Genomic DNA, 25,665 nt, shown 5'->3' on the forward strand with positions numbered 1-25,665 from the left:
AGCAGAGCTCCAGCCACAAATGTATTTTAAGTTTTAGAGTGAGAAAGGGTTTCAACATGTCTTAGTTATTTATTTTTGCCAACTGTGTTATCAGTTGGGGAGATCAATCCTCATTGTTAATCATAGGGACGAATGTCACAAAGACCAAACCCAAACATGTATTTATTTTTGCCAGTAGAGAAATAGAGGGGATATTCTTTAATGGTAGACACCTATTCCAGTGACTTTCGTCAAGGGATTGGATCTCCTCCTACTTTGAGGAGATTTCTTAACATTTCCTGTTACCTCTCAGGCATAGAAGTACAGGGAAAACAGCCAGATGGGAACACTAAATATATATATAAAACAAAACCTGACAGATATATACCTTTCATTGTCTCTTTTAAATTAAATTAGGAGAGGAAAACAAGTTTGGGTGGGATCTCTACTATGCTACAAAATTATTTTTCCCCTTGTAATTATCTCTGCCCATGTGTGGCAAAACATTTAAGCCAAGTATAATTGTATCATTTAGGTAACCTTTTTACCTAAAACTGAATTATCAGCTTTATAGGGGTGTTTTTATCTTCGAAAAATTGCATATATCAAATACACTCTTCTGCCCTGAATTATTAAAACAATTTTGCCATCTGATGACATCAACTATAAAGATGGAAATCCAAGGTCACTCAGTCGCTGCAGCTACTCTTCGGCGTCTTCGATGAAAAGCTTTTAAGTTCCATTTTGTGGGTTCCAGCATGCATGGTCCATTGTAGACAAATAATACAGTCATCTTGTCAGAATAAGTAAGATTCTGGAGAAGCTGTGTGAAAAAATAAATAAAAAATATATATTGTGAACATTCACAAAGACATTTTTATTAAATATTCTTTTTTATAAACGTACTTTAACACACAGTCCAATATTTCTTTAGGGTGAAGATGCCACACTGCCCCAGTCCCCCATTTTTTTTCTGTAAAAGGTTTGCTCTCTTAATTTATTGGATAGATATGCTCTCTAATTAGATACAATATTTCTTTTCCAGATATTTTTTTTCAAGGACAATGGAGAGGGATATGAGTATTTGGAGAAATCTAAACATTTTTGGTAACTTATTTAAAGCGGAGTTCCGGCCACATACACATTTTTGAGATAAAAATACCCCCCTAATCCTAAGCTAACACCAATTACACTAACCCCACATTACAGGACAGTAATTAAATTAAGATAAAATCTTACCTTTAAAATTGATTGTAGACCGCGTCCATCTCCGGTGTGGGCATCTGAAGCTGCTGTGTCCCCCGCTGTGACCTTCTTCCTGGTTTCTGGCTCCCAGAATGCCGATCGCAATCTCGCGCATGCGCTGTAGATTGTAATCGGCAATCAGAGTAGCGGCCGGCCATTCCCATTGCATCCTGGGATTGATGACTCACATCTCTCAGGACACAATGCGAAACCGGAAGTGACGTCCGGGGCCGTGACCGCAGGAGGAGGAAGTTGGACAGAGATGCCCCTAAAATAAGGTAAGTGACCCCCCCCCAAAAATGTCCAATTCTTTTTTAACCTGCTTTTCCCCACAGGAATCCGGAAAGAAGTAAAAGAGGGTGGAACTCAGCTTTAATAAAAAGCAGGGATCTCTGTTAGAAATAATAGGACTCTGTACAGCCTACAAGTTTTGTGCAGGCTGGAGTACTGTGTGTACCCCCTTATTGGTGGCCCTGCAGTTAGGTGCAAGTTTGGAGGGGGAGGGGGGGTGTGAGTGAGGGTTAGGGTTAAAAAATATGCACTGTTACTATAATAATAAACAATAACAAGCAATAAAAACACTTACAGTTGAAGTAAGGGTAAGCAAGCAGGAACAAGCAGCAAAAGACGTCACCCGGTCTACGGCCGAGACCGGAAGCATCTGTGGACAACGCATCGGCGGTTTGTTTTTGCTGCTTGTTCCTGCTTGCTTACCCTAATTCAACTGTAAGTGTTTTTATTGCTTGCTTTATTAAAGTATTTACCTACTACACTATGAGCGCCCCCTCTTGTCATTTTGATGATTGAGTGGCATAGGAATACATCAGGATAAACGTTCCCTTAAGGAGAGGAATTTCCACTAGAGACAACTATTCTACGATCTGAGGAGATATCCACTGTCCATTCCCAGTTATACTTCGTTGGAAAAGCCCCTGATGTCCTTGATGGTGATCTAACACACCAATAACGCTCTTTTGAGTGTTAATGGAGGTGAGCGGCCAATGCACTTAATTTAGGATTAAAGCTCACGAATTAATTGCACACGTATATCACTGGATGAGATTCTTTGTTTTTTACACTGGAACACCCTTGAACTCTTTCACCCCATTTTGCATTTATTTATTTATATCTATTTTGTGCACACCATCCAGTGACACATGGACTATTTATGCTGTTAGCATCCTCACAGTGTTTTTGTATGCTACTTTATTGCATCACTTGTACTTTTATTTATTTGCTGTTCAGTATTGTCACAGTCACGTTTATGTGTTGATTTGTTGCATCTTTTGCCCTTTTATGATTACTTATTTATCACTTCACTAAGCACTTCAGCACTTTTTGCTCATTTGCATATTTTCGAAAATTTATCACCTATTAGCTATTTAGCTAATTTTATGATCTTCATTGTATATTTCATATTATATATATATATTGTTTATTCATCATATATTTCTTGTGAACACCTTTCATCCACTTTGTGTTTTGTGGCCCACCATTTTAGAAATTGATCGCTGATTCCCCCCTTTACGCTTTAAAATTGCACATGCTCGTGCAATGTCAAAAAACGAATGTGCTTAAAAATGTAGACGACATTTTCAACATCTTTACAGCTTACCTGTTTTGAGTTACAGAGGAGGTCTAGCGCTAGAAGTGTTGTTCTTGCTCTGAGGTTTGTGGGGATACCTCACATATGTGTGGAGCAAACATCTTTCAATATGCGTGCGTGACTTACGTATGCGCTCGCTTTTGCACGGGAGCATGAAGGGATGGGATGGGGTTCCTTTACATTTTTTTTGTCCTTTATTTTACTTTTAATTTTTACACTGTCCATTTAACCACTTTAGCCCCGGAGGATTTTGCTGCTTAATGACCAGGCCCTATTTTGCGATTCAGCACTGCATTACTTTAACGGACAATTGCGCTGTCGTGCGACGCTGTAAATAAAATTGACGTCCTTTTTTTTTCCCCACAGAGATTTCTTTTGGTGGTATTTGATCACCTGTGCGATTTTTATTTTTTGCGCTATAAACAAAAAAAGAGCGACAATTTTGAAAAAAATAAATAAATAAATATTTTTCATATTCTGCTATATAACATTCCCAAAAAAAAACAAATTAAAAAAAAATCTAATTTTTTTAACATTTTAGGTCAATTTGTTTTCTGCTACATATTTTTGGTAAAATGTTCGCGCAAAAGTTATTGCGTTTACTAACTATGGGAAAGATTTATGTCATTTTTATTGTTTTTTTTTTTACCAGTAATGGCGGCGGTCTGGGATTTTTTGCGGGACTGCGACATTGCGAACGGACAGATCAGACCCCTAACTGACATTTTTGACACTTTTGGGGGGACCAGTGACATTACTACAGTAATCAGTGCTAAAAAATATGCACTGTTACTGTAATAATGCCATTGGCAGGGAAGGGGTTAACAGTATTAGTGATCAAGTGGTTAAATGTAAGCCTAGGGGGAGTGATTCTAACTGTAGAGGGGCGTGGCTTGTGAGATCATCACAGAGACATGCGATCCTATATAGCAGGATCACATAGCCTCTGTGATCACTTCAGGGAGAAGGACAGATGGCTGTGTTTACATCAGCCGTCCGTCCTTCTCTGTCAGAGGGGGGGGAGATCGCGAGTGGCCGGCGGCCATCGGAGCTGCCTGTCACACGCACTGGCTCCCTGGCTGACGAAGCTCTGAGGAAGAGGCGAAGCCTCGAAATGCATCAGCTATCCACTAAGGACAGTGGACATTCGTATAGACTACTCCTGACACTTGGTTTTGAGATGACTGATTTACACCATTGTTTGTAAAGCCTTTATTGAGGATAATGTGCTAGGCCGGTGCACCCTTCTTTGTTTGCAGTACTTGTTGGACTACCCCAGTCCTATAGGGCAGCAAGGCCATAGCCATTTGAGATGCCAAACGTGAGTCCCGTCGAAAGAGTGGTCGGGGAGCTTGGATTCTGAGCGCAGGAGCAAGGTGTTATAAACACTATATCATTTTGGTGGTGTAATGGTGTGGGAAGTATTTTCGTGGCACACTTTGGGCCCCTTAGTACCAATTGAGCATAGTTTAACCACTTAAAGACTGCCCACCGCAGATTTAATGCGGTAGGCAGCCACTCCTGGGCAAACCGACGTAGTATTCCGTCGCTCGCTCAGGAGACTCTATGGGACGAGTGCGCACCGCCGCCCCCGCTCGTCAGCCGAGGAGCCAGTGTGTGTGACCGGCTGCTCCAATGGCCATCGGCCACTCACGATCTCCCGCAGCTGAGAGAGGACAGACGGCTGATGTAAACACAACCTTCTGTCATTCTCCCTGAAGTGATCACAGAGGCTATGTAATCCTGCTATATAGGATCACATGTCTCTGTGATGACTTCACAAGCCACGCCCCCTGACAGTTAGCATCACGCCCCTAGGGACAAATTTAACTCCTTGATCACCCATACTGTTAACCCCTTCCCTGTCAGTGTAATTTTTACAGTAACAGTGCATATTTTTAGCACCGATTACTGTAGTGATGTCACTGGTACCCCCAAAAGTGTCAAAAATGTCCGTTAGAGGTCCGATCTGTCTGCCGCAATGTCGCAGTCCCGCATTAAAATCGCAATACGCTTATTGCGATTTTTTTTTACCAAAAATATGTAGCAGAAAACAAATTGGCTACAATGTTAAAAAATTTAGATTTTTACATTTTTTTGAGAATTTCCTATAAAAGAATGTGAAAATATTTTTTCAAAATTGTCGCTCTTTTTTTGTTTATAGCGCAAAAAATAAAAATCACACAGGTGATCAAATACCACCAAAAGAAAGCTCTATTTGTGGGAAAAAAATTACGTCAATCTCGTTTGGGTACAGCGTCGTGCGACCGTGCAATTGTCCGTTATAGTCACGCAGTGCCGAATCACATAGGGCCTGGCCATTGAGCAGCCAAATCCTCTGGGGCTAAAGTGGTTAAATGCCACATCCTACCTGAGTATTGTTGCTGACCATGTCCATCCCTTTATGAGTACAGTATACCATCTTCTGATGGCTACTTCCAGCAGGATTATGCACCATTTTAGAAAGCTCAAATCATCCCAAACTGGTTTCTTGAACATGACAATGAGGTCACTGTACTCCATTGGCCTCCACAGTCACCAGATCTCATCTAATAGAGCACCTTTGAGATGTGGTGGAACAGGAGATTTGCATCCTGGATGTGCAGCCGACAAATCTGCAGCAACTGCGTGATGCTATCATGTCACTATGGACCAAAATCCCTGAGGAATGTTTCCAACGCCTTGTTGAATCTATGCCACGAGGAATTCAGGCAGTTTTGAAGACAATAGGTGGTCTAATCCAGTACTAGCAAGGTGTAACTAATAAAGTGGCCGGTGAGTGTAAATTTTTTAAAGCATTCTTACTATATAGCATTTCTTCACACCTGCTTAAAGCTTTTGCACAGTACTGTGTTTTATCTGTGCATTTAGAGGTTTGCTTGGAGCTCAACAGTTTAGAGGAACTACTGCATTTTTAATGTTTTTGGTTGTGATGTAGGCTGCCTGTGTTTTTTTATTCCCATCAAGAAAGTGACAGTAATTTATTTTTCAAATACTTTTTACTGAAATAAAATGTGATTTTGGTAATCCTAACATGTGCCATATTGACAGTAAATTTTAATGGTAGATCCACTTTAAAATAATACCTTAAAATACAATGCAATACTATGTGCAACACAATTTTTACACTGACTTAATGGAATTGGCAGCACGTGGATGAATTTAACCCACCCAATACATAAACTTCAATAAGCAAAATAAAGTAGGTATATCACATAGCACTGCTACCTAGGAATTACCTCAACATAAAAAAAAAAGTAAGATTTACAATAAAAACATGACCTTAAAAATTGTCCAACTTTTCTACAATAAAATGTGTTCCACAGACTCTTATAATAGGTACAGCAGGTATGTAAATCAGGAATGCAGATATGTGTGTCTACATACAAGTTACAGACAAAAACATTGGGGTATGATTCACCTGAAACGTTGTGTAGTACAGAATAAATATTCAGTAAACAGGATAATCCCAGATTGCAACAAGCCCTAGGAGCATAGCAAATGATGTACACAAGTGGCACTTCTGCCTTCCTAAATGATAAAGAAGATCAGCACAGTACTGGAGAAAAACAGGTCTACTCCTAGGTGACTGCATATCATTCCAGCTGCAACGTTTACTGAAGTGCACATCACAGATAAGTGACATTTCAAAGGGACTTCCCTATTTTCCCCCCACACAGAAAGGAAGGCCCTCCAAAACAGCACTGCTTCTATGTGATATGCTCTTCAAGAAATATGGTGTTTGTCACCCTAAATTTGAATCGGGACCTCTTCATTTTTAGTATATATAGTCATCATCTAGGGGTAGACATGATTTTTAGCAAGCCTATGCTCTTTGTTTTAATTCCAAATGGAGCCTTGCGGTCGTATATTATTATTATTATGACCTGTGGTGTTTTTTTTTTTTTTTTTTTTTTATCAGCAAGTTTAGTTCCCCTACGTTAGCAATTGGTAATTTCCTTCCAACTAATTACACAATGTTAACTCTTGCACTTTGTTCCTACTGTTTTTTTTTTTTTTTTCATATTTCCTTAAGCTTTTTGGGGGGTTGGGATGGCAAGGTGGATGTAATATCCTTAATCCCTTAAATACCTTAATGCCTGAAGGTGAAAAAAAAAATCATAATGCCTACATGCAGTTTTTCAACTTTGGCAGGTGATTGTAAAACTCTACATATCATCATACCTACATAGGTGAATCATACCTTGCTTCCAGTATAAACTGGGCCTTCATTTGTTGGTAAATAGTATTTTATATCACCCAATATTTGTTTATTACCAAAGAAAAAGCAGGCCAAAATAAATAGTAAAAAATAAATACTCCAACTACTGACAGCTGTGGCGATCATAATTATTATTTTATATATATATATATATATATATATATATATATATATACATATATACACACACACACACACACATACATTTATATACATACACATACATAAGGAATTGACCGAGTATCGGTCACAAAACTTGCTGATATGACAGATATTGTGTGCGGAGCACACGTCATTGCGTAAGTTGCGCCACACGCCTCCACGCACTGGGCCTGCACGTTCAGGATACTTAGGACACCTCCCTAATTTTGGACAGAGCAAGCCACGAATGACACGCCAGCCAGCAGCCAACCACCCACAGCCCCTGTGCCAGCCAGCTAGCCACAGCAGCAGGGTTCCAGCCAGCCACCCACAGCCCGATGCCAGCTAGCCACCCGGTGCCAGCTAGCCAGTCACCCACAGCCCGGTGCAAGCTAGCCACCTGGTGTCTTAAACATATTGGACTAGGTGGGACTTTAAATGAGACCCAAGCTGGTGTTGCCCGGCATCTCCATCCCTATAACAAAAAACAAAATGAGGTTGAAGGATTGTAAGAGGTGCACTCTTACAAGAGCTGGCTGACTTTCATGCACCTCTTACAATCCTTCAACCTTATTTTGTATTTAGCCACCTGGTGTCAGCCAGCCAGCCACCCACAGCCCCTGAGCCAGCCAGGCACAGCAGGGAGCCAGCCAGCCACCCACCCACAACAGGGTGCCAGCAAGCCGGCCACCCACCCACAACAGGGTGCCAGTCAGCCAGCCACCCACAACAGGGTGCCAGTCAGCCAGCCACCCACAACAGGGGGCCAGCCAGCCAGCCACCCACAGCAGCAGAGTGCCAGCCAGCCACCCACAACAGGGTGCCAGCCAGCCAGCCACCCACCCACAACAGGGTGCCAGTCAGCCAGCCACCCACAACAGGGTGCCAGTCAGCCAGCCACCCACAACAGGGGGCCAGCCAGCCAGCCACCCACAGCAGCAGAGTGCCAGCCAGCCACCCACAACAGGGTGCCAGCCAGCCACCCACCCACAACAGGGTGCCAGCCAGCCACCCACTGCAGGGTGTCAGCCAGCCACCCACAGCAGAATGCCAGTCAGCCAGCCACCCACAGCAGTAGGGTGCCAGCCAGCCACCCACAACAGGGTGCCAGCCAGCCACAACAGGGTGCCAGCCAGCCACCCACAACATAATGCTATAATGTAAAGTAGTGAGTGTACAGCGTGTATGCAACAAAAGCGAGTACGCCCCTAAGTGAAAATGTCCAAAGTGGGCCCAATTAGCCCTTTTCCCTCCCAGTGTCATGTGACCCATTAGTTTTACAAGGTCTCAGGTGTGTTAAATTTGGTGTTATCGCTCTTACTCTCTCTCTTACAGGTAAAGAATTGTTGCTCTACATAAAGATGGCCTAGGCTATAAGAAGATTGACAAGACCCTTAAACTGAGCTGCAGCACGGTGTCCAAGACCATACAAGGAGTTAATAGGACAGGTTCCACTCCAAACAGGCCTAAACGTGGTCGACCAAAAAAGTTGAGTTCACGTGCGCAGCAGCATATCCAGACGTTGTCTTTGGGGCAAGAAAGCCCGCAAACAGTTTGCTGAAGACAAGCAGACTAAGGACATGGGTTACTGGAACCATGTCCTGTGGTCTGATGACACCAAGATAAACTTATTTGGTTCAGATGCTGTCAAGCGTGTATGGCGGCAACCATGTGAGGAGTACAAAGACAAGTGCGTCTTGCCTAGAGTCAAGCATGGTGATGGGAGTGTCATGGTCTGGGGCTGCATGAGTGCTGCCGGCCCGGGAGAGCTACAGTTCATTGAGGAACCATGAATGCCAACATGTACTGTGACATACTGAAGCAAAGCATGATCCCCTCCCTTCGGTGACTGGGCCGCAGGGCAGTATTCCAACATGTTAATGACCCCAAAGACACCTCCAAGAGGACCACTGGCTTGCTAAAGAAGCTGAGGGTAAAGGTGATGGACTGGCCAAGCATGTTTCCAGACCTAAACCCTATTGAACATCTGTGGGGCAACCTCAAACAAAAGGTGGAGGAGCGCAAGGTCTCTGACATCCACCAGTTCCGTGATGTTGTCATGGAGGAGAGGAAGAGGACTGTAGTGGCAATCTGTAAAGCTCTGGTGAACTCCATGCCCAAGAGGGTTAAAGGCAGTGCTGGAAAATAATGGTGGCCACACAAAATATTGACACTTTGGGCCCAATTTGGACATTTTCACTTAGGCGTGTACTCACTTTTGTTGCCAGCGGTTTAAACATTAATGGCTGTTTGTTGAGTTATTTTGAGGGGACAGCAAATTTACAGTTATACAAGCTGTACACTCATTACTTTACATTGTAGCAAAGTGTAATTTCCTCAGTGTTGTCACGTGAAAAGATATAAGATATTTACAAAAATGTGAGGGGTGTACTCACTTTTGTGAGATACTGTATATACACATTTATTAGAGCTGCATGATTCTGGATAAAATGGGAATCACAATTTTTTTGCTTAGAATGAAGATCACGATTCTCTGCGTAACATCATCTTTCACATTATACAAAAAAATTGTGCCAACTTTACTGTTTAGTTTTTTTTTTTTAAATTCATTAAAGTTTATTTTTCCCCAAAAAACGTGTTTGAAAGACCGCTTTGCAAAAACAGTGTGACATAAAAGATTGCAAAGATCACCATTTTATTCTCTAGGGCCTCTGCTAAAAGGAAAAAAAATGTTTTATAATATATTATATATATATATATATATATATATATATATATAATTTTTAGGGGTTCCAAGTCATTTTCTAGCAAAACATACTGATTTTAACTTGTAGGCAACAAAATTCAGAAAAAGGCTTAGTTCTTAAGAGATTAAACTGCCCTCCTTTACAGATGGAAGTTCATTCCTTTGATCTAAAAGAACAAAAACGGAATTTTTGTAAAATCTTACCTGTAAAATTCCTTTCTCTGAGTCCTCCGACAGTCGCCGCCTCTTCATATTCGTCACATATGGGGTATTAGACTTTGCTCCGAAGGAGTAGCTAGGCAACAGAATATGTTAACAATAAAGCTTTTAACATATCCCACCCTCAAGGGGTGGTCCCCTCAGTCAATACCCTCCTACTTCCTGCAACCATATCTCAGTTTTAGTGGAATAGCAGTAGAGTATACAACCAAACCCCAAAAGAGGGGCGGGGGCGGCGACTGTCGGAGGACTCAGAGAAAGGAATTTTACAGGTAAGATTTTACAAAAATTCCGTTTTCTCTTACGTCCTCCGACAGTCGCCGCCTCTTCATATTCGTCACATATGGGGACGTCCCAAAGCAGTGCAAACATGAGGGGTGGGAAACGCATCCGTGCCGAAAGGCAACGCAGTCTCCGCATCAAAGAAAGGAACCTTACCAAAGGAAGGAAACCAGCTGGGCAACAGCAAAAAAACAAGTGCTCAACAGGAGCAACAACCCAGGAAAAGACAAAAAACCAGGGGATACAAAACTTATCCCAACAGCCAGGAGTCCCCAACAAGGGACCCTAGGGAACAGCCGCACTAAGAACCTTGCGGCCAAAGGAAGCATCCGCCGATGCCTGAACATCTACTTTGTAGAATTTTGTGAAAGTGTGCACGGTCGACCAAGTCGCCGCCTTACACACCTGGGCTACAGAAGCCCCATGACGACAGGCCCAAGACGTACTCAAGGATCTAGTAGAGTGCGCCTTCACAGGTACAGGAGGAACCATTCCCTGCAAAGCATAGGCCTGTTCAATGGTCTGCCTGATCCATTTGGCGATGGTAGAGGCCGAAGCCGCCATGCCCTTCCGAGGACCCTCTGGAAGAACAAACAAGGAGTCCGTCTTACGAAAAGACTCAGTCGATTTAAGGTAAACCCTTATCGCCCGAACAACATCCAGAGAATGCAATCTCACCTCCTTTGGATGTTTAGGCTTCGCGCACAACGAAGGCAAGACAATATCCTCATTAAGATGGAATTCCGAAACTCGTTTCGGAAGAAAAGAAGGATTAGGTCGCAAGACCACCTTATCCAAATGAATAACCAGGTACGGAGACTTGCAGGACAAAGCCGCCAGCTCCGACACTCTGCGAGCCGAAGTGATCGCCACCAAAAAGGCGACCTTTTTGGACAACATAGACAACGAGATCTCCCTGATCTGTTCAAAAGGAGCACGTTGTAACACAGATAGAACGAGATTCAAGTCCCAAGGGGGCAGAGGATCCCTCCTAGGGGGAACCAGATGCCGCACACCCTGAACAAAGGAGTTGGAAGCCACGGGACGTTGAAACAGAACGGCCAGCGCAGACACCTGACCCTTTATCGTAGCCAGCGCCAAACGCTGATCGACACCCGTCTGAAGGAAAGACAGCACACGGGAAACCGAGTACGTGCGGGGTGAAAACCCCCTGGACTCACACCAGGCAAAATAGGCCTTCCAAGTACGGTAATAAACCTTCCCCGAGGAAGACTTCCTCGCGTTGATCAAAGTATGAACGACCTCTGGAGAGAGACCCTTCTCCTTCAGGACCTCGGTCTCAACAGCCAGGCCGTCAAAGCCAGCGACTGTAAAGCAGGATGGTAAATCGGTCCTTGAGACAGTAGATCGTCTCGAAGAGGCAGACGCCACGGGGCGTCGACCGCCAGATTCACGAGGTCTGCGTACCAGGACCGGCGAGGCCAGTCCGGTGCCACAAGAATCACCGCGCTGCGTTCCGAGTGCAACCTGCGAAGGAACCTGGACAGCAACTGAATCGGTGGAAACGCGTACATCAGCCTGTACTGATGCCATGGGGCCACTAACGCGTCCGACGCGTCTGCCCGAGGGTCGCGCGTCCGTGCCACGAACCTTCTCACCTTGTTGTTGAGACGAGACGCGAACAGGTCCACATCTGGAAGACCCCACTTCGCGCACAACATCTGGAAGACAGCCGGGTGGAGAGACCATTCCCCCTGATCCAGGGTCTGGCGACTCAGATAGTCCGCCTGCCAGTTCTCCACCCCCGGAATGTGAACCGCCGTTATCGCCGGGACATGAGTCTCGGCCCAAGCCAGAATGTCGGCCACTTCTCGAGCCGCTCGGGCACTCCTGGTGCCCCCTTGGTGGTTGATGTAGGCCACCGCCGTGGCATTGTCCGTCTGCACCCGAACCGGGCAGCCCTGCAGCCGGTCCGTCCAGCGATGAAGACAGAGACTTATCGCACGCAATTCCAGAATGTTGATCGGAAGGGAAGACTCCCCCTCCGACCAAGTCCCCTGGGCGGACAGAACGCCCAGAACTCCACCCCAGCCCGACAGGCTGGCATCCGTGGTGATCACCGTCCACAAGACAGGACGAAACGACTTGCCCCCAGACACCAACGGGGACTGGAGCCACCACAGAAGGTTTTCTCTGGTGCGATGACTCAACGAGATTTGAAGATCCAGAGATTGAGGTCGCCCGTCCCACCTGGACAGGATCTCCGCCTGGAGACCCCGCGTGTGAAACTGGGCGAATGGAATCGCCTCGAAGGCCGAGACCATCAATCCCAGACATCTCATACACGTCCGCAGAGACGAGTGCGGAACGTCCCTGAGGGACCTGACTTCCTCCTGGAGAGTCCTGAGTTTGTCTTCCGGCAGGAAGACCTTCGCCTGCACCGAGTCCAGAATCATTCCCAGGTAGGGAAGACGAACCGACGGACTCAGTGTCGACTTTGGAAAATTTATCGTCCAACCAAACTCCTGCAGAGTTTGCATCGTGACAGACAGGTCCTTCTCCAGACCCTGGCTGGTCGCAGACCGAACCAGAATGTCGTCCAGATACCCCAGGACAGAAACGCCCTGGGCCCTCAATAATGCCAGAACCGGTGCAAGCACCTTGGTGAAGACCCGCGGAGCCGAGGCGAGACCAAAAGGCAACGCCACGAACTGGTAGTGATCCTCCGCAATGGCAAATCGAAGGTACCTCTGGTGACCCTCGAAAATGGGGATGTGAAGATACGCATCCTTCAAATCGATGGAGGCCATGAATTCCCCCGGAACCAGGGCAGCCACCACCGACCGCAGGGATTCCATGCGGAACTTGCGAACCCGCACAGAGCGGTTCAGAGCCTTCAAGTCCAGAATTGGACGAACCTTGCCCTCCTTCCTGGGCACGGTGAACAGATTGGAATAAAACCCCTGAAATCTGTCCCGATGAGGCACCGGAACCACCACTCCCTGAGCCCTCAGGTCCCGCAGACGCTCCGCCAGGTGCAGGTCCCGCAAACGCTCTGGAGACAGTTGAAGATTTGAGGGAAAAAATCTGCTCTCCGGCCGAGAGAGAAACTCGATCTTGTAACCAGATCGAACGATTTCCTGAACCCATCTGTCCCGCACACGGGCCAACCAGGGCTGAAGAAAACCGAGCAAGCGTCCCCCCACCCCAAAACTGGGTGAGGGCGCCCCTTCAGGCCGAACTGTTATGGGCTGCAGATCCGGATTGGCCGGACTTCTGTTTACCAGACCAGGGCTTCTTCTGAGAGCCTTGACCTTTGAACGGCTTGCCCTTGTAGTGCGGCCGAAAGGCACGAAAGGACCCCTGAGGGGGCCGAAAATTAGCATGCTTCTTCCCAGAAGCCCCCTTAGCCTTGGGGAAATGGGGCAAGAGAGTGCTCTTACCCCCGGTGATCCCCTTAATCAACACATCCAGGGATTCCCCAAAAAGGCGAGACCCATCATAAGGAAGATTGGCTAAGGTCTTACGTGAAGATTGGTCCACCGACCAACATTTTAACCAAACCAGGCGGCGAGACAACACCGCCACGCTGTGCACACGTGCAGCCAACGGAACCAGGTCCAGGTCCGCATCACACAGATACATGACACCCTGGTGGATTTGATCCACCATATCCAGGGTCGCCGGCGAGGCCGAGTCGGCCACTAGGACGCGCCTAAGCATCTGCGTCCAACTTGCGATCGCCTGGGCCGCCATGAGAGAAGCAAACAGAGCCTTAAGCACAGAACCCGTAACAGAATAAGTATGACGGGCAAGAGACTCCAGTCTCCTATCCGTGGCATCACGGAACACAGGGGAATCCTCTGCAGGAATCGCAGTGGCTTTGTTCAAAACCGCAATTGCGTGATCCACTGGGGGAGGCACACACCACCTTTCATCAGTGGAAGGCGAAAAAGGATAACGCAGCTTGAATCTACTTGGTACCGCAAAAGGTTTGCGCAGATTGCGTCATTGTTCCTTAACAGCGCGCTGAAAATCATCATTGCAGGGGAAAACCTGCGGCGTCCTGCGTTTTCTCTGCGTCCCATAAGCCGCCAAGGCAGCGGGGGGGACACACTTCATCCTGCAAACGCAGCGTTTGCTTTATGGAAGCAATCAACTCATCCATGATTGCAAGCTCTTCAGGCGAGCCAGGGGGAGAATTATCAACCCCCTCAACTTCAGCCTCCACCTCAGACCCCACCAGATCAAGAGAGGAGCGGGACCCCGATAAGGAGGCCCCCGCCATAACAGCCCCATCACCTTCACCCTCAGAATCAGAGGAAAGAGCAACTCTGGGCCTTTTAGTAGATTGAGCAGCCACCAGCATCTGCACCTGAGCAGCAAGGCCAGCCACAATAGTGGCTAAATCCCCCCCCTGGGGGGGAAACAGCGGTCCCCTGGCTTTCCACCAATGCTGTAGGAAATTTGCCCTCCTGAGAATCCATTGCCCCTGTAATGCCAGACAACAAAGGGTTAACTGCCCCTTTTAAGCAAGCGCGGCAAGCGCAGCCCACCGCACCACACTCAAGCACAATAAGACCCCCACAGGGAATATGCAAACTGAACACAGGCAATGGATAGCAAGAACAGAAGGATAAAACCTGAGGAGACCCTCGCCGCTGCTGCTGCCTCGATCGGTGTTCCTGGAAAGAGGAAGTGATGCTGCCAGGGCGCTCTATGTAAGCCTATGGAGGCTACAAGAAAATGGCCGCCATGCATGTAAAACATGCGGCCGGAGCGAGTGTAGGCAAAATGGCGTCGTTTGGCGCCGAAACCGCCGCTCCACAGTGCATTAAAACACACATTACATTCCAATATCAGAATACATGTCAGATCGCCGCAGCGATCGCTGTATATGCCCAAACATGCCAAAAAAACATGCCCCACAGCACACAGCTTCTCACACTGACCAGTCTGACACACACAGTGTCATACAGCTCCCCCCCCCCCTTGCAGCCCACAGCATGCAGCCGAGAGATAGGGAGACAAGCAGTGTGAATAGAGGCAGGTTACACAGTCCCAGACTGACACCCCCCCAGACAGACAGGTCCCCACATAAATACACTTACCTCACATGGCGTGGGGGACCCGCACAGGCGAACAAGCCGCTGCACATGAGGCAGGGAGAGTCGCATTCAAGACGCACACAATGGGGGTTAAGAAACCGCACAGCGTCCAGTGAGGTAGCCACCTCACCAATCATCCCTGCACCGAACAGGGATGGGTCGTTCACTGTGCCAGGAGCGTTACCTGGCTGAACGCTCGATGGCAGACTGGGAAGCCACTGACCCACGACCTGCGACCAGGGGGATCAGCCCGAGACCCAGTCCGCATGATCCTCTTCATCAGAAGAACTAACTAACGCTGACAAAAATAACAGCTAAGTAAAGGTAGAGAGAAAACTTCAAACAAAATTTTAAAAAGAAGAAAGAGTCTGGGGCAGAAAACCCCAGCACAGAGAGAGCCAGCCACTCCTGACAAGCTAGACATTAAAACTGAGATATGGTTGCAGGAAGTAGGAGGGTATTGACTGAGGGGACCACCCCTTGAGGGTGGGATATGTTAAAAGCTTTATTGTTAACATATTCTGTTGCCTAGCTACTCCTTCGGAGCAAAGTCTAATGCCCCACATGTGACGAATATGAAGAGGCGGCGACTGTCGGAGGACGTAAGAGAAATGATAAATTGTAAAACATTGTGTTTATAGTTATCTCGCAGCCCTAAAATGAAGATAAACATTTGGAGGCTCTTTCCAGGAAAGGTACTGGTCTTAGTATGAACATTGAATTGTTTTTGAGGAGACAACCGCACAAGGAATGGAAAGCGGAGTTAAGCAGGCTGGTCCAGGTGGAGATGTGGTTGGACGAGAGCTACAGAGCCCTCCGCTGGTATGTAACCCAAGTGTGCCCATGGACAGCGGACTAAAGCCCAACGGAAGGCTTTTTCTACAGCAGCCCTGGGCTGTTATTAGAGAGGCTGTCCAAGGACCCAGACTTTGGGAGTGATTTGGAGTGGCGGTTAGAGGAAATTGAGGATTACAGAGAAGAGATCCTGAACATCTCGGAAGTGTTCTGGGCACTGGAAGATTTGGAATTTCTAGCCAATCAGGAATGGGAGCTGGAGATCGCCTACAGATGGCTGCTAGACTGCTCAGTGCCGGGCCTGGGAATATCCAGAAGTACCAGCTGACAGTCCAGAAATCCTGCCTGAAGAATCGACAATATGGCACAGTAATAATGTGTTTTGCTCACCTGCACCCACGGTCTTGGATGCGGAGGTCTTATGGCAGATGCAGCAAGTGCTGACTCACCTTGGCGAACCTGTTTCTGCACAGGATGAGCTTGGATGGAGGAATGCCTCTGCACAGCCACTGGATAAGGCTATGGGAGAAGAGGAAGCCATCTTCATTCCCCAACCACTGGTCACAGATTTAATTGACTCCTTCGGAGGATGATATGGATGATAAATCACGCGCCAAAGTGTTGGCATCAGCCCATACCCTGGACTTTCAGCAATTCCAGAGGCCGGGGGATTTAGTAGACTTTTCTGCTGAGGAGGAACATCCCAGTAAGCCTACGGCAGAAGAGGGGGCATCCAGGCATAGCGCTGCTGACCTCTGCCTGCAACAATTTGTGACCCAAGAAGATGTGTGCAAGGCCACTGACTTTTCAGTTTACTTTCCTGCAGAACAGCTGGTATCAGGGCCTAACATCACTGAGCACTGCCCTACACCAACAGCAGCTTCAGCCTCTCTGAGAGAAGAGGCAGCGGACCTATCTACTACACCACTGACAGGGACATTGGATTTCCTGCCAGCAGCATCTGTGGAGTTACAAGAAACTTCTTCAGCTGAAGCGCTGACAACTGGACAGATGGTCCAAGACCTCTGCCCCACACCTGTGGCAGTTCCAGAGGCCCAGGGTGAGAAGGTGGTGATCACTCCCCAACAGCAGCTACACAGTTCGGAGAATAAGGTGGTCATCCTTCCTCCCCAGTGAGAGATCCACAGTCTGGGAGCGGAGGAAGCCAGTCTCCCTCCCCAACAGTTAGCCGGAGCGGATTATGTGGAGTCCCCGGCAGAAGTGCTGGCAACAGGGCAGAGTGCTACCAACCTCTGCCCAGCACCCGCAACAGCTACAGAGTTCCAGGAAGCTGGAGAAATCGGCCCCTCGCCCCAGCGACAAGCTGATGAAGTGAAGCTTCTACACCCAGCTGAAGCGCTGGCAGTCAACGACCTCTGCCCCTCACCTGTGGCAGTTTGGAGGCCCAGGGTGAGAAGGGAGAGGAGGTTGTTGCCCTCCCTCCACAACAGTCAGTCGGAGCGGAGGAAACGGTCTTCCCTCCCCAGCCAAGATCTGTGCATCTGGGAGACAGTACCAGAGAAAGGTTGTCCCAACCGCCAGACGAGGGTAAGGAAGATGGAGCAGCTGTCTCCCCTTCCCAGCAGTAGATGGTGTGTCCCAGAATGATGACACCAACCCAGCAGAAGAGCTGGCAACAGAGCAGAGTGCGGCTGGCCTCTGCCCTCAACGCACAAAAGATGGAGTTCTTGTGGTAGTGGATGGGACTGCGGTCTTCACCTCTATATCCCAGGGATGACCAGGCAGTCAGCCAAGGTCCCCAACAGCATGAGGGTGTGAGCCCAGCCACCCTCCCTGTCTTCCCTCCAGCGGCTGAAAGAAATCCAGGAAGAAGGGCCAGTCCATGCTTCTCCTCCACAGCAAATATGTTCTACGAGAGAGGCAGAGGTTGGCTGGGTGAGTAATGCTCTGTTTGGGACAATTTGCTTGGGGTACTGTGTGGGTACAGACATTGGTGGACTGGAACTACGAACTAACTTCGAAGTCAACCTGTTTGGGGTCTTCTTCTGTGTTAGTCTCCTGCCGAAAGGGGAGGTATGTGATTTGGGTGGGGGGCTCGTGGAACCCAGATTACTTTAGAGAGGTCGGGAAACTCCTTGTCCAGCTTCCCAGCCCCTCTTATGTGTAAGTCGCCCAGTGTCTATTAGGGGCACAGGGTGACTAAGAACCCCAGTCGGGTCTGCACTAATCAGACTCGATGTACAACCACACGCATTTTGTGTTACCCCGGTTATCCTGGGTTCTATATGTGTGGTTTGTGTTGAAAGAATGAAGGGCCTCTTTCACTCAAGGACAATAATATTTAATAAAATAAATAAAGTCAAAATAAAAAACTTAAATAATATGGTTACATAAGTGTGCACACCTTTAAACTAATACTTTGTTGAAGCACCTTTTGATTTTATTACAGCACTCAGTCTTTTGGGTATGAGTATCAGCATGGCACATCTTGACTTGGCAATATTCGCCCACTCTTCTTTGCAAAAACACTTCAAATCTGTCAGATTGTGAAGGCATCTCCTGTGCACAGCCCTCTTCAAATTACCCCCCAGATTTTCAATCGGATTCAGGTCTGGGCTCTTGCTGGGCCATTCCAAAACTTTAATCTTCTTCTGGTGAAGCCATTCCTTTGCTGATTTGGATGTATGCTTAGGGTCCTTGTCATGCTGAAATATGAATTTCCTCTTCGTGTTCAGCTTTCTAGAAGACGACTGAAAGCAATGGCAATATTGACTGGTATTTGGAACTGTTCATAATTCCCTCTACCTTGACTAAGGCCCATGTTCCAGCTGAAGAAAAACAGCCCAAATCATGATGGGTATGGTGTTCTTTTGGTGATGTGCAGTGTTGTTTTTGCCCCAAACATATTTTTTGGAATTAGGGCCAAAAAGTTCAACCTCGGTTTCATTAGACCATAACACATTTTCTCACATGCTTTTGGGAGACTTCAGCTGTGTTTTTGTAAAATTTAGCCGGGCTTGGATGTTTTTCTTCGTAAGCAAAGGCTTCTGTCTTGCCACTCTACCTCACAGCCCAGATATATGAAGAACACGGGAGATTGTTGTCACATGTGCCACAAGCCAGTACTTGCCAAATATTCCTGCAGCTCCTCTAATGTTGCTGTAGGCCTCTTGGCAGCTTCCCTGACCAGTTTTCCTCTCATCTTTTCATCAATTTTGGAGGGTCGTTCAGTTCTTGGTAATGTCACTATTTTGCCATAATTTCTCCATTTGATGAGGACTGTCTTCACTGTGTTCCATGGTGCGCTCTGATTCCTTTTTTACCAAATTGTATTGTAACCAATGTCTGCCTTCATTTTGTTAAGTGCTGCGCAAACATTTGGCGCTATATAAATCCTGTATAATAATACTATCTAATGCCTTGGAAATTCTTTTGTTACAAGAAATGGGCAATTTGGGACTTTATGGGATATCCCATCTTGCTTTTCAATTGACTATTCACAGGGATGGAGACACTGAGCAGTGCTCGCCAGTTCTCACATAAAGTCCCAAATTGCCCATTTCATGTATCTTACTAGGGATGGAGACGCTTGCTTTACAGGCGGGTGTCTCACTCAAAGTCCCCATTTGCCTATAACATCTTTACTAAAGGGATGGGGGTGTGTGTCTCCCAGCTGATCACATTTAGTTTGCACCCCATGGTTTTTTATACAGCCATGCGTTTTTTATTGCCAGTCATGGATTGGAGCAGGTGGGGGAGGATTGGGCGGTCTCCAATCCCATCTGTTTCCCATCCATCTATTAGCAAGCATGTACTTCCCTTTGTGAAGAAACTTGGACACTCAGGTTGAGTAGTGTTATTTAGTGTTAGGTTCTGCAAGTAACGCAGGATGCCTTGTCGTTGGCCTTGCAGCTTCCGCATGCATTTGCAAATATGTGTTAACTAAACTCCTGCTTTTAACTTATATTGTTAGACAGGTTTATTTTGGTTTGTTAGCAGACTGGTGGGTAAGTATTTCAAACTAGGGACCGGCTGTTTTTCACACACCTTCATTTATCCCATCTTGCTTTTCAATTGGAAATTCTTTTGTAACCTTCTCCTGACTGATACCTTTTAACAATGAGATCCCTCTGATGCTTTGGAAGCCCTCTGCAGACCATGGCTTTTGCTGTAGGATGCGACTAAGAAAATGTCATGAAAGACCTACTAGAACAGCTGAACTTTATTTAGGGTTAATCAGAGGCACTTTAAATGGTGTACTGACTTCTATTGAACATGAGTTTGAATGTGATTGCTTAATTACGAACAGTTTTTTTATTTTTACCCCCCCCCCCCAAAAGAATTCAGTTTCTTGTTCAACTGAGTTGTACAGTTTATAGGTCACATTAAAAGGTGGAAAAAGTTCTGAAATTATTCATCTTTGTCTCACAGAAACCTGACATTTTAACAGGGGTGTGTAGACTTTTTATATCGTGTGTGTCTGTGTGAGAGAGTTAAAGGAGAGTTTAGGGTGATCATGGTAATACCCAATCTAGGGATGTAACGATATCGAAGATATCGCGATATCGTATCGTCGTGGTCGTCTCGATATCGTCGCGGTCATGTCTCGATATCAACGTGGTTGGGTTACAATATTAAAAGGACAGGTGTCCGTCAAAAAGCAAGAGGAATAAACACAGTCCCGCGGAACAAATCATTGTTAACTACATAGACCAGAGTTTAAGGATTTTTTTTACTGTTTTTTTTTTTCTTGCAATGTAGATATTTTGATCTTTCTGATGAAAAAACGTGAACATAAGCTAAATGATAGGTCAGTGGTTTTTTTAAAGGCTTTTTGACTGACTATTTTATTTAAGTTTAAGTTATGTTCCTAAATACCAGTTTTAAAAGGCTGCCTTTATTTGCCTTGCACATTTAAACCTGACTTAACTTGATCTTTGTTTGCACTTAAAGGGAATTGCCTATTGTTTGTTTACAATTGTTCTAGCTGCTTCTTAACTTGAACATTGCACAGAAGAATCAGTTATGCAACCAAATATTACTATACAGAATATTGATGTTCCTGACTACAACTTGCACTTTAAAAGCACTATGTGATCAGTGTTTTATGTTGTCATGGATCCATAAATACAACAATAAATTGCCTGTTGACTGGCAAAAGCAGAATAAATGTCAGTATTTTTTCGCTATTATCATCACAAACACTATCATAAGCTATTTAACAATACCATGAGCTTTTCCACAATATCGCAATAAATATCGTACCGTGAGGTCAATATCGAAATTGTATCGTACCGTGAGATTTTGATATCGTTACATCCCTATATGGTACCTGTGTTTTTTGACTCCTGATCATTAGTACGAGACAAGGAGCTATTGGTGACAGCTCAATCTCCTTGCTGAAGCACAAACCTCACTGCATATACTCAGCTCAGAAGACCCCCCCCCCCCCCCTACGACACTGCATATATTATTCATTAGTTTTACATAAACAAATCAGGAGTTCTGTTGAACTTATTTCACCAACATAAGGATATCGGTCAAAGTGGATCTCTGCCTTTCTATTTTGCCCTCAACACACACACAATTATTTTACCACTTACTGTGGTCTTAGGGGCAGGACCTGCACTCTTACCACATCATTGGAGGTATTGCGCTGCTAGTAGTATTCTATATTACACACCATTATGACCCTAGAGTGTAAGGGCGCATGCATACTGTATCTCAAAGAAGCAACTCCTACAGGCTTTTGAGCTTTTTCTGCCTGAAAACTCCCCTCCATGTTAGCCAATGTGTCCATGCACACCAAGCCTTTTTCAGGAGTTTACAGGCATATGCTCTTACAGGCAGAGAAAAAAAAAAAAAAAACACCCACCAAACTCACGTTTTTTGAGAGGAGCTTTTGAGCAGAAAATATGCTTAAGGGCCCAAAAACGTGGAAAAAAGCGTGAAATAGTTCAAAAAAGCTTGCCAAAAATGAGCTAAGGGGAGGGTTTGTGAAAAAACCTGCTTATGCTCAAAAACAAAAAAAAATAAATAAATAAAAAAAAAAACCTCAAAAAGAGCTCAATTAAAACACGCAAAAAAGCACAAGCTTCTTCAAGCTTTTAGGCAGAAAAATAGAAGCTCAAATGCCCGTAAAGCAGCTTTTTTTTGAGCTGCAGTGTGCATGAGCCTTTAAACTGATTATCGAAATGAACCCGCCAGGACAGAATTACAGAGCTGCCATGGCTATTTAAGGAGTCACTGGGGTTAATTTACTAAAGGTAAATGGTCTGTGCACCGCAAGTGCAGTTTGCTCTAGATCTGAAGGGAACATGCAAGGGGAAAAAAAAGAATACATAACCCAACTCAGAGGGGTGGGTGCTGTGTCCATCAAAGAACATCAGAGGAAAGGATTTTACAGTAAGACAAAAATCCAGTTTTCTCTTTCGTTCATTGACGGACACAGCTCCATATTCTCTTTGACCCTTGGCACATCCCAAAGCAGTGTCAATATGAGGGGTGGGAAAACACAGCAGTGGATAGAATTCCCAAAAGAGGCTAAACACAGCCAACCAGGTAAACTAGGAGCTCAACCAGGAACAACTGGAACTCACCAACCAGAAAAAAATACACCCTCAAGAGGCAGGAGCCTCTGCAATGGCAGCCTGCAAAACTTTGCGGCCGAACACAGCATCTGCAGATGCGAGCACATCCACCTTGTAAAACCTTGTGAATGTATGCACAGATGACTATGTGGCTGCCTTACACACCTGGACCACTGACGCCTGATGACGGACGGCCCATGAGGCACTAACCCTTGTAGAATGCGTCTTAAACAGGGAAAGGAGGAACCTGACCCCCTGATGGAATAGGCCTGCACCACCGTCTGCATGATCCATCTGGAAATGGTCACAGCAGATGTGGCCTGCTCCTTACGAGATCCATCTGTAAGGACAAACAAGGTATCCGATTTTCAAATCGACTTAGTCACCGCCAGGTACACCCCGATTGCCCGAACCACATCCAGGGAATTTAAAGCAATTTCTTTAGGATGTTTTGGCTTAGGGCACAAGGAAGGCAACCCAATGTCTTCATTCAAGTGGAAACGACGAGACGACCTTAGGAAGGAACGACTGTCAGGGACGGAGCACCACTTTGTCCCTGTGAACCACCAGGTAAGGTGATGCAGAAGTAATAGCCACCAAGAAGGCCACCTTCTATGACAGAGTAAGCAGAGGAAGTTCACAAATATTTTCAAAAGGCGGTTTTTGAAGAACCGACAGTACCAGGATTGAGGTCCCATGGAGGTACCAGGGACCTTACCGGGGGAGCCAAGTGGCGAACCCCCTGGACGAAAGTGTGAACCAAAGAATTTGCAGCAAACGGCCATTGGAAAGAAAATTGCCAAGGTGGAAATCTGGCCCTTGATGGTGCCCAGAGCCAAACGCTGATCTACGTCCTGTTGTAGAAACTCCAGCAAACGGGACACTGAAAAGGAACAGGGAGAAACCCCTCGAGACTCACACCAAGAAATGTACGCCCTCCAAACACGATGATAAATCTTCCTAGAAGTAGATTTTCTAACTTTTAACGGTGTAGGAATCATCAAATTCGACAACCCTCTATACTTCAGTACCTGGCTTTCAATAGCCAGGCCGTTAAAGCCAGCGACCATGAAGAAGGATGGGAGATCGGACCTTGAGACAAAAGATCTTCTCAGAGAGGGAGTCTCCAAGGAGCATCGGCTACCAGACCTACGAAGCCTGCATAACAAACCAGCGAGGCTAGTCTGGAGCCACCAGAATGACTGTAATCCCTTCTGCCTCGATTCTGTGCAGAAGTCTCAGCAGAAGCTGTAGTGGAGGAAAAGCGTAACTTTAATAATACCGTCCCCCAAGGGGCCACCAGAGCGTCGGCCAAAGGATCCCGAGATCATGCCACAAACCTCCACCTTCCGGTTGAGACGAGAGGCCAACAGGTCCGCATCGGGAGCCCCCCACCGTAGACACAGTTGTTGAAATACTTCTGGGTGAAGAAACTATTTACCTGCCTCCAATGCCTGTCGACTGAGGTTTGCCTGACAATTTTCCACCCCTGGAATGTGCACAGTAGAGGCTGGAACATATCGTTCTGCCCACCTTAAAATGCCGGTTACTTCTCTGGCCGCTAGGGCACTTTTGGTGCCCACTTGGTGATTGACATATGCCACAGCCGTGGCATTGTCTGACTGAATCCCTACTGGGCACCCCTGCAGACGATCTGTCCACAGGGACAGGCAAAGCCTGATCGCCCGAATCTCCAGGATATTAAATCGGCAGACTGGACTCCTCCCAAGTCCAAACCCCTTAAGCGGATTCTGTGCCCAAGACACCTCCCCACCTGGACAGGCTGGCGTCCGAGGAAACCACTGTCCAGTACAGGGGGAGAAAGGAATTCCCTTGTTGAAACGCCGCCACCAAATCAATGATCCCTTCGCACCCTGGCTTAACAGGATCAGATTGTACAGAGATCTAGGATTCTTGTCCTATTTGGCAAGCATCTCCTTTTGCAGAGGCCTGGTAAGGAATTGAGCAAACGGAACCGCCTTGAAGGTGGAGTCCATCAAGCCCAGCACTTGCATGCAAGTCCTGAGAGATGGCCGACGGTCGGACAACAGGAGCCGAATCTCATGCTGCAACTTCAGCAGTTTCACCTCCGGAAGAAACACATTGGCTGCGGCTGAATCCAAAGTCAGGCCCAGGTAGTCCAGGTTGTGGGATGGAGTCAGAGCCGATTTCTGAAAATTCAGTGTCCAGCCAAACTCTTGCAAGGTTCACACAGTGATGTCCAAGTCATCTTGTAAGACAGACGGAGACTCTGCTCACAGAAGGAGATCGTCCAGGTACCCCAGTACCGTGATCCCCCTCTGCCTGAGCAAGGAAACACCAGGGCCAACACTTTTGTGAACACCCAAGAAGCTGAGGCGAGACCAAAGGGTAACGCCATGAATTGATAATGCTCCTCTCCCATAGCAAAGCGAAGAAACGCTGGTGCCAGACATATATTGAGATATGAAGGTAAGTGTCCTTGATATCGATAGAGGCCAGAAATCCCTGTTGATGCAGGGGTGCCACCACTGTGCAAATGGACTCCATCCGAAATTTCTGAACCTGCAAAAAGCAGTTTAGAGCCTTGAGGTCCAAGATCGGACAGACTTTTCCTTTTTTCCTGGAAACAGTAAACCGATTTGAATAAAATCCCTGAAAACTGGCACAATTACTCCCTGTGATAACAGATCCTGCAACCGATCCAGGGATAGACGCAAATTGGAAGGGAGGAACCGCGCCGGAAGCAAGGACCGAAACTCGATCTTGTAACCGGACCAAATCAACTTGTGGACACATTTGTCTTAAATGAGCAAGGTCCATGGGTCTGGAAAGAAACAAAGACATCCCCCCATCCGATACAGGTGAGG

At 46.4% G+C, this 25,665-nt stretch overlaps 1 protein-coding gene across 1 annotated transcript in view; it reads right to left on the reverse strand.

Annotated features, from left to right (window-relative positions):
* Window positions 1–638: 638 nt before the first annotated feature.
* The window catches only part of SMC5 (structural maintenance of chromosomes 5), a 193,865-nt gene continuing 168,838 nt past the window's right edge, over window positions 639–25,665 (reverse strand). Inside the window, exon 24 of the mRNA XM_082243764.1 lies at window positions 639–802. Coding sequence (XP_082099890.1) covers window positions 665–802 — 138 coding nt within the window. The 3' untranslated portion in view covers window positions 639–664. The remainder of the gene's footprint in view (window positions 803–25,665) is intronic.

Source organism: Pelophylax lessonae (assembly GCF_965119305.1).
Source record: "Pelophylax lessonae genome assembly, chromosome: 1".
In the NCBI taxonomy this organism is placed as follows: Eukaryota; Metazoa; Chordata; class Amphibia; order Anura; family Ranidae; genus Pelophylax; species Pelophylax lessonae.